Source organism: Salvelinus sp. IW2-2015, unplaced genomic scaffold, assembly GCF_002910315.2.
Source record: "Salvelinus sp. IW2-2015 unplaced genomic scaffold, ASM291031v2 Un_scaffold4071, whole genome shotgun sequence".
Classification (NCBI taxonomy): domain Eukaryota; kingdom Metazoa; phylum Chordata; class Actinopteri; order Salmoniformes; family Salmonidae; genus Salvelinus; species Salvelinus sp. IW2-2015.
The window spans coordinates 58,566-68,394 of NW_019945343.1; the positions used below are offsets into that span (position 1 = coordinate 58,566).

The 9,829-nt window shown below is 41.2% G+C and overlaps 1 protein-coding gene across 1 annotated transcript; it reads left to right on the forward strand.

The window, feature by feature from the left end:
- The first annotated feature begins 8,136 nt into the window (after positions 1-8,136).
- Positions 8,137-9,503, forward strand: LOC112076834 (serine incorporator 4-like). Its single transcript, XM_024143497.2, has 3 exons — positions 8,137-8,204; positions 8,615-8,654; positions 9,202-9,503. The coding sequence occupies exons 1-3, from the start codon at positions 8,175-8,177 to the stop codon at positions 9,441-9,443; spliced, it is 312 nt and encodes a 103-aa protein (XP_023999265.1). The 5' UTR covers positions 8,137-8,174; the 3' UTR covers positions 9,444-9,503.
- The last annotated feature ends 326 nt before the right edge of the window (positions 9,504-9,829 follow it).

Here is a 9,829-nt window from a genome sequence, read left to right on the forward strand (position 1 = left end):
TACAGATTGCGCAATATAAATGTAAAGGTATTTTCTGATTGAGCCAACAGTGTTTACCGTGAATGCAGTCTCCACTAACGCAGGCAATTGTCTTTAAATTTCAATCACGCTGTAACGCTGATCGTCAGCGATTCGGATTGAAAGAGCCTTTATTGTTCGATCACTGTGTAGAGAGACTGTACATATGATTCAATGGGAAAACGTTTTGACATTCATTACACACTCCTCCAGTGACGTGCCACTCACCATGCGAAGAGCACACAGCAGTACATGATGGCAGCTCCTATAATGGCCACCGCGTTGGTCTCCTCTGGATGCCATCCTGACCCACACTGGGTAACATACTGTCATATTCACCCCCTGGTACACCACTGGGAAAACAACAGAGAGAGAGCAGAGCAAAGAAAGTTTAATCTTCTGTTTCCAGCTTTTCTTTAGTAACAGTGAACTGTGTGTTTTACTGAGAGGAATAAAGAAAAGTTTGTTTCTCCTGTCTATATGACCCTATTGTAGGTGTGTTTTCCCTGTCTGTATGACCCTATAGTAGTGTGTGGTTCTCCCTGTCTGTATGACCGTATATAGGTTGTCCCGTCTGTATGACCCTATAGTAGTTGTGTTCCCCTGTCGTATGACCTATAGTAGTGTGTGGTTCTCCCTGTCTGTATGACCCTATAGTAGGTGTGTGGTTCTCCCTGTCTGTATGACCGTATAGTAAGTGTGTGGTTCTCCCTGTCTGTATGACCCTATAGTAGTGTGTGGTTCTCCCTGTCTGTATGACCATAGTAGTTTGTGTGGTTCCCTTGTCTGTATGACCCTATAGTAGTTGTTGTTCTCTGTCTGTTGACCCTATATAGTGTGTGGTTCTCTATCAGTGGAGGCTCCTCAGAGAGGAAGGAAGACCATCCTCCTCAGTGAAATTTCATTAAAATAAAAATTGTGAAACACTAAAAAAAGATAGCTTTTGTCCTCTGTGTATATGACTTAAACACAAAACCTAGGAGACACGTAGGCCTCACCCCCTTCCATAGACCTGCATGGTAATTTTGACCACTTCCAGAGGACGACCTCCAACCAATCAACATTGATAAGTATGAACTGACATGTTGTCATCCAATCATAGGATTAGGATCAGATGAAACGAGTGTTGTATTGGGGTTGTGCCGCAAGGCATTAGGGTGGGAATCTATGTGTTGAGGAGCTTGATGACATTATTGGATAGAGATTGAAAAAGTCATAGTTGAGAAATGTAACGATATTTTTCAATTCAAATTAGTTTCTTCAAATACAGGAGACGGAGAGGTAGATTATAAATTGTTTTTCTTGGTTTTAGAACATCATTTTTGTGTCCAGTTAGTGTAATTTATTTCAATTTGCCTTGCTAACTTCAGTAGCAAATAGTAGTAGCTAGCACTTAGCTCGAGTGTGCAGTTTTCGCCCCAAACGCCACCGCAACATTTGTTAACTTTTTGATGAAGAATCCCTTTTAATTCACTGGGTACACGGAAAATGTGCTAATTAAAACCGAGGGTCGACCTCTGCCTGAGATCAGTTTTACGAAGAAGGGTGAAAAGGTGAATACCGATATGTATCAAAAGTATAGCTGGATAACAGTTTTTCATTAAGCCGCCTGTATTTTCTGGCCTTGCTCAGACTTTTGTAAAGTCTGAGCCTTGGCCGAAAGGTGGGTACAGTGACCTGAAGAACATCGATCGTTAAGCTAAAGGCTAAATAAAAGCAGGGAGCATATACATTTCCACATCAGATTCAATCTTCTTGGAAAAAGCCGCATCGATCATGGCGGGAGTCTGGATATTCAAAACTGCGCAACAACGAGAAAGTAAGAAGAAGCAGGGATGTTCTCAAGCGACTTATCACACCACTGCGTTTTTCACCATGCAATAATTGGCTTTTAGAGGACACGACGAGAGGAAAGTTCCGCTAACAAGTGCAACTACAAGGAACTTGCAGCGGTAATTGCACGTTTACGATGCTTTACTTGCTCTACATATGGAACTTTTCTACTTTTTTCTGGGATGTTCTGAATGATTTGATAGCTTCCATCGCATCATCCGTTTGACGCAGAACATGTTTTTCCGCGCGCGCTCAAGTAGGGTTTACACTTTGGCTCGGTATTTATTTAGCAAGATAACACAATCACTCCAGACAGACACAAGCAAAAACTCATTGACATAAATGTTGCAGCAGCCTAGTCTATACCTAACATTAGAGATCTGACATGCTGTATGGGATGAAAACGAGAAAATTTGCAGTCTGATTAACTGTAGGCTACTAATAATAGGAGCTGCATACAGCCTGTTCATCTGGTCAAGGTAAATAATTGGTAATGTTATGTATTTATAGTCCATTTGTGTGTCAGGAGAAAATGTGATCAAATTTGGTTTATATCAAAATTGGGCTGGCAAAGCTGCCTATACGTTTTCAATCAAAATGATTAACTGGAATTAATCAACATAATAGTGATGACAGATTTGAGTCAATTATTTAATAAGGCATACAGTTTCATAGGCCTGCATAATGCAAACATGGGTAAAGGCAAGCTCAGCCCTGTGAGTTCTGTCTATCAGTTGTCTGTCTGGGTAGAGGAAATCCCCCCCTAATCTAGTCTAAATATAATTCATATGAACAAGTATAAGGTTGCTGCAGTTTGACCGTGATTAGGAAAAACTGGTGTCCTCATATCCCTTATAAAACCTTTTTACAACTGAATAATCACTGTCATACCTTTATAGGGTCCAGAGTTTTCCTGGTTGGTAACAGATAAGGAAAACTTGAGTCCAGGGGGTAATGAATGTTTCCTCAAGCACTGTGAGTACCCCTATCCAATTTTTCTCTCATTACTGTATGTAGAGTCAATCAACACATACACACATACACACACAATCACATTATTACACATCATGATTTGTGGACTAACTTCATTCTTAGCTCTGTTGTCTAACTGTGCATTGTGTTGTTAATTGTTTTTTCGTCTTTCTAGTCAATCCTGTCCTGCACTGAAGTCAAGCCTCTGAACACCTCAACTATGCTCATACCACTCATTCAATCACTGCTGTGACCCTTTCCATAACTGTGTAAAGCCCTCTCATTTCCATTCCCCATAATATTGTACTATAAATGTCTTTATTAAATGCTTTAGGTTAACGTAATTACTCTTTGACGATTGTTTGAAACCCACTTTGACGTCTCTGTGCGTTCCGCGCCTATACGTGGGTCTCCCATCTCTTCCAATTTTTCAAGTCACCAGCCTCCGCTGTTCTCTATAATCGCCTGGGGCTTGGATTCAACTCAGAGTATGAGTGCTGATCTAGGATCAGGTCACTCTGTCTATTATCTTTTTCATTATGATCTAACAAATACAAACTCATTGTAGATCAGCACTCCTTCTCTAAGGATGATAAAATGATACGGCTCTGATTCAGAATGTAGATTAGGAGCCAGTTTTATAGTTGTTTTGATGTTTCTGAGGATCCCATTCCGCTGAGGTCAGCAGCTAATCTTCCTGGTGTCATACAGGATTATTACAAACAATTACATCACAGCAAAACCTAATAGCCTACATCTTTAACACATACATCATACAATGTATATTATGACTCTAATATTTACGATTTACAACATAACATGTACAATTACTGACAATACAATAATAGCCAAGGTCAGGACAAGAAAACTCCCTGGAGTAAGTAAGGCAATGATAACAATATTACGTGACGGGACATAGTTTTCTTTGCCTCATGTGTAGCCCTGGACAATTGGAGCAGTACAGGTAGAGGGGCCGCTTGAGTCTCTGTCTGTGCGTAAGACTAACAGACTGTCAACATGATTATTTGGTGAGATCAAACTAACCACCAATCACTGCCATTTACTGTGTTATGATAAGCATATCTGTGTGTGTGTGTGTCTGTCTGCTCTGTGTGTGTGTCTCTGTCTCTGCTCTCTGTGTCCTCCCTCCCCAATGGCCATAACAGGGGCCGGCTGTGGATCCAGAGCTGGATTCCTGTGTGTTGTGACCAAGAAAAACAGATGCCTGGGTTCAGTGAAAACAAATTACAGGGTTGCTTACGTACACACACACAACCAGGCTGAGCCACTGCCAGGTAAGAGGGACCTGTCCTGCTCCCAGTGTTGTTGTGTTTTCAGTCCACTCCAGGACTAATTTCCTCCACATAGAAACACAGGGATGCGTTGTCTTGTGCTTGATGAGGTCACCCAGCAGACAGAAGCCAGAGGGAAACTGAACAGGCAAAACATGACTGAACAGGACAGGAGGAGACCCACTCTTTTGCATCCCAATTCAGGCACCCTATTCCCTTTATAGTGCACTTTACTTTTGAACAGGGCCCACACATACACATGCATGCGTACACACACACAACACACACACACTCTCAGTTGAAAATGACATTTAAAACACTATCCTTACTGGGATGTACAGTGTTGAGTGTATGGTTGAACAGATGGTTTTATACACGGTGCTGATATCCTCAACAAGTTGCAGCATTGCCCTGCTACTGCCCCGGGAACAGCACGCACCCCTGCCTCCACCAAAACAACTAGCAGGTACAAAGAATGTACAAATCAGAATGGGGGAACAGACATTCCTTTTCAAAACAATGTTATGTACAGTGGGGCAAAAAAAGATTTAGTCAGCCACCAAATTGTGCCAAATTCTCCCACTTAAAAAAGATTAGAGGCCTGTAATTTTCATCATAGGTTTACACTTCAAAACTATGACAGACAAAATAGGGGGAAAAAATCCAGAAAATCACATTGTAGGATTTTTTTATAATTTATTTGCAAATATGCGTGGAAAATAAGTATTTGGTCAATAACAAAAAGTTTATCTCAATAATTTGTTATATACCCTTGTGTGGCAATGACAGAGGGTCAAACGTTCTGTAAGTCTTCACAAGGTTTTCACACACTAGTTGCTGTATTTTTGCCATTCCCATGCAGATCTCTAGACAGTGATGTTTTGGGCTGTTGCTGGCAACACGGACTTTCAACTCCCTCCAAAGATTTTCTATGGGGTTGAGATCTGGAGACTGCTAGGCCACTCCAGGACCCTTGAAATGCTTCTTACGAAGCCACTCCTTCGTTGCCCGGGCGTGTGTGTTTGGGATCATTGTCATGCTGAAAGACCCAGCCACGTTTCATCTTCAATGCCCTTGCTGGATGGTAGGCTTTGTTACTTTGCGTCCCACTCTCTGCAGGTCATCACTAAGTCCCCCGTGTGCGTTCTGGGATTTTTTGCATCACCTTCTTGTGATCTTTTTACCCACGGGTGATCTTGCGCGGAGGCCCCAGATCGAGGGAGATATCAGTGGTCTTGTATGTCTCCATTTCGCATAAGATTGCTCCCAAACAGTTGATTTCTTCAACCAAGCTGCTTCACCTATTGTCAGATTCAGTTCTTCCCCAGCCTGAGTGCAGCTACAATTTTGTTTCTGGTGTCCCTTTGCACAGCTCTTTGGTCTTGGCATAGTGGAGTTTGGAGTGTGGACTGTTTTAGGTTGTGGACAGGTGTCTTTATACTGATAACAAGTTCAAACAGGTCCATTAATACAGGTAACGAGGGAGACAGGAGGAGCCTCTTAAAGAAGAAGTTACAGCGTCTGTGAGAGCCAGAAATCTTGCTGTTTGTAGGTGACCAAATACTTATTTTCCACCATATTGTGGTTTCTGGATTTTTTTTCTCATTTTGTCTGTCATAGTTGAAGGTACCATGATGAAAAATTAACCAAGGACTCTCATCTTTTAAGTGGGGAGAACTTGCACCAATGGTGGCTGGCTAAATTCTTTTTTTGCCCCACTGTTACATGTCAATCAAAGCAATATTCACGTTGCAAGGTCGCAACAAGTCACCGTTATATGATAGGAGCTTTGCTGGTGAGAAGGAGAGAGAAGGAGAAAGATACATAGTTAAATAGAGAGAAAAGAAAGGAAGAGTGGTTTAAAAAGAGAAGATGAGAGGAGAGGAAAATAGCTGATGTCTGAAGGGAACTCATAAATCCAGAGAGAGAATGAGAAAGAGACTGTTGGACTCCCTGGGGGTTGTGTTTGGAGTCTCAATCGGGGCTGGAGGAGGTTGTGAAAGACCCGGGGGAATTAGCGGAGCAGGTGGAAGAATAGGATCAAGAAACAATATTTGCTAAATGTACCGTACGCATGAAAAAGCAATCTTTAATTGGAATGAAAGTTTGAGGGGCCAGGCTGTTTGGAAGTTGTAGTTAGGTGGCTGGGGGGGATGGGAAGGGGCACCCCCCCCCCCCCCCTGTGAAGCTGGTGGAGTACATTTACAGTACTGTGCTGCTCCATCACTCATCTGACGTTAACGCACTGACATCCACATTCATCCGTTCACGTGGGAGTATTGAACTAACGCGTGTAAGTAAGAGGGGCGCTTGACTGATGACAGTAACGGTGGAAGCCACAAGGTCGGTTCCACTGAATCTCATACTTATGAATCACAGCCTTGAGACTAGATTGGATACAGATTCAGAAACACTGTGTTTGGTGTATTGGATGCATCACGAGAAAATCAGAGGGGTAGAGGGGTAACAGTGGCACTGTGGATACCTCTGGCCTGGTGAAGCTGAAGAGCTCAAAGACAAAAAAAAATAGGACCCCCTACTTTATCATCCCAGTAATTCTTCTTTCCTTATCTGAGCAGACCAGAAAACCGCTTCAAATACAGTTACATTCAAAACAATACTTTAGAACCATTTAAATATAAGAAATTGGAGGTTGGCAGCACCAGGTAGATGAAGAACCCATCTATCTTTTCAGACTGTTATAGTATTTATCTGGTCATATGGCAGGGTATTATGTCTGCTGTTTGTAACAGTGTTATATGTGAAAATGTATATTTACATTGTGAAAGAAAAGAGATCCTAATCAAAATCTCTCACCCTTCTCCTGGTATTTTGTGTTGAAAATCTTTACTTTATCACCACAGTAATGGCAGGTTGATAAAGTATTTGACATGGTGAACTTTACCAGCTACAGTAGTAGCACAATTAACAAAACCATTAAAACACAATAAAAAATGATATTTGATTGGTAGTTGATTAATTATTGCATCGCATTGGGCGTTTTGAAATTTACCTGATTATTGTCAGATAACTGTTCAGCAAAACCTTTACAATGCTTTCAGAATAATGTTGACTATTTCATACTGTAGCCACTAGTTTCCATTGAAAAAAATGACTGACTGACTGAGACAGACAGATAAAGGACAGACAAGACAGGGAACACTTGTTCACCAAGACAGATGTTGTAAGAGTGTAATGATACTTGCCAGCAGCATTCTTGTGTTATTATGTTGTCATTAGATCCATTCAGAATGTCAAAAGCCTCTTACCTCCCTACAGCATACTGTCTCCACTAAGAACAACATGTAGCAGCAATAGTGTGTGTGACTACAGACGCCTTTGTCTTGGAGTGAAATGTGTGCTTGGCCATTTGCTGTGATTCAAGGTGATGAGTTGTTTGTGGTGCAGCTGGAGGTGGACTGAAGTGAACAGGATGCTCAGAAGTGACTCAGGTGAGTGTGTTGGTGAGGGGTCGGACGGGATATGATGTGCGCCTGTGTGTGCGTGCCTCTCACACACGTGCATCCATGCAAGTACAGTTGAAGGTCGAAGATTCCATTACACTTAGGTTGGAGTCATTAAAGAAAGTTGTTTTTCAACAACTCCATAAATTCTTGCTAAACAAACTAGTTTTGGCAAAGTCGTTTAGGACATCTTAACTTTGTGCATGACACAAGTCATTTTCCAACAATGTGTTTACAACAGATTATTTCACTTATATTTCACTGTATCACAATTCCAGTTGGTCAGAAGTTTACATCATGAAGTTGACTGTGCCTTGTAAACAGCTTAGAGAATTCCAGAAACAATCTGTAACACTTCATCGATACAGACTGAATAGAGACCTAAGTACTTTACTTATTGACTTATTTAGGCTAATTACTTACTAACTTTCTATGTAACAAATGGAGTGCAATTTTGAGGTTATTTTTTGTTTCTCTTTGAAAAAAATATACATTGTTTTTCTTAATATTAGTTTACTTCAGTTGCTTATTCAAACAATGTCATATTTTCAGTAACGAAGCATCCTACCTAGCAGAGGTTTTTGGCCCTTTCTGGATGATCAAAGTTTACCGCTATGAGTTCCAGGTAAAGTACGAATTCATATAAAAATATTACTGTCGAGGATCATTCACTGCCAACATGGATAATGGAGGATCAACTCTGTGTTTCTGTGGCTCTGCATACATCTTGTTCTCAGTGGGTTCGTGGCACTTTAATTGGGGAGGATGGGCTCATAGTAATAGTTGGAGTGGAATAGGTGGAATGGTATCAAAGATGCCATTCCATTCGCTCCGTTCCGGACATTATTATGAGCCGTCCCCCCTCAGCAGCCTCCACTGATCTTGGTATTAATTTGTGATGTGTTAGCGGCATGTTTCCACGCACCATACATGTGTGGAGAATGTATGGGCATCCTGAGCTCTGCTTACCTCTAGCAGTTTGATATACCTCTAGCAGTTTGATATAGCTCCTGGAATCTCTCTCTGTTTTCCTAGAAAGCCACATGCTGCTTCTGCTGCCCTGACAAAGAGGAAGGTTGGTAGCCTACATGTCAATAAATTCTCAGCAACACTTCATTTGAAGGGTACCTGAATAAGGACTTCGTAACACATTCATGAAACATACATAAAACAAAAATAAGCAGTACATTTATGTTGACGAAAAACATCCTTTAAAGTTGCGGTTGTTGACATAAGCATGAATGTTAATGTAGTGCTTATGAATGTTTATAACAGTGTAATGAAGTCCTTATGTAGGTACCCATAAAATATATAGTTACGTAGTTATCTTAATACGGATTCTTTRCCATATTATGAAGATGCCAGTATTAAGGCTGCAGAATAGAAAATATGTCTAAATAATTTATGTACAGACTAGCGGCTAGCCTATACTGAGACTGGTGTTGACATTCAAATAAATCAATATTATTTAGCACTATTCTTACACCTTCTGGGTAAATAKAATMATTGTGAAAYATAAATTGCATGTTTTCTATATGCTGCTTTGGTATTGTCGAGAGCAGCACGWTTCTTTATCACCCTCAGGTGATTGACTTTATATGTTCGGTCTGTGGTGTTTCCAGAGGTGGAGTTTGTGATTGATGAAGATATCAAGGGCTGCCAGAAGGTGATTCACAACGAGAGCCAGAGAGTGGCTTACAGCTACTTCTTCTTCCACTTCGTCTTCTTCCTGGCCTCYCTCTACGTCATGATGACCCTAACCAACTGGTTCAGGTCAATATCTCACTCACTGGGCATTGGACACCCCAGCAAACACACAACCACAACACAACGTTGTCTCGATGTTGGCGTTACATTAAAATGAAGACACTTTACTTGATGGCTCAATCATAAGGGCTACATAACCCTGTCATAATATAACAGATGTCATAAACAGTCATGATATCTAATGATTTTATCGGGGCCCAATGTATGGTATGCTCAGTTAACTAGTGTGTCCCTGGGGGAAGAAGTCCTCCCAGGGAAAGGGTTCCGCCTTTCCGGCCAATGGGTACCTCTTTCCAATGATACCCTCCAGCCCAGAGAGGACTTCAACAATGCCTCATTGTCTTCTGTCTTTTATTACAGTTTGCATATACTGTGATTATCTAGTAGGAGAGTGTCTAAAAGTGTAGTAGTCAGAGTGTAGTTATTTCTGATGAAATGTGTGATTTAACTGCCCTACAATCCAAAGTAATAAGGTTGATTCAG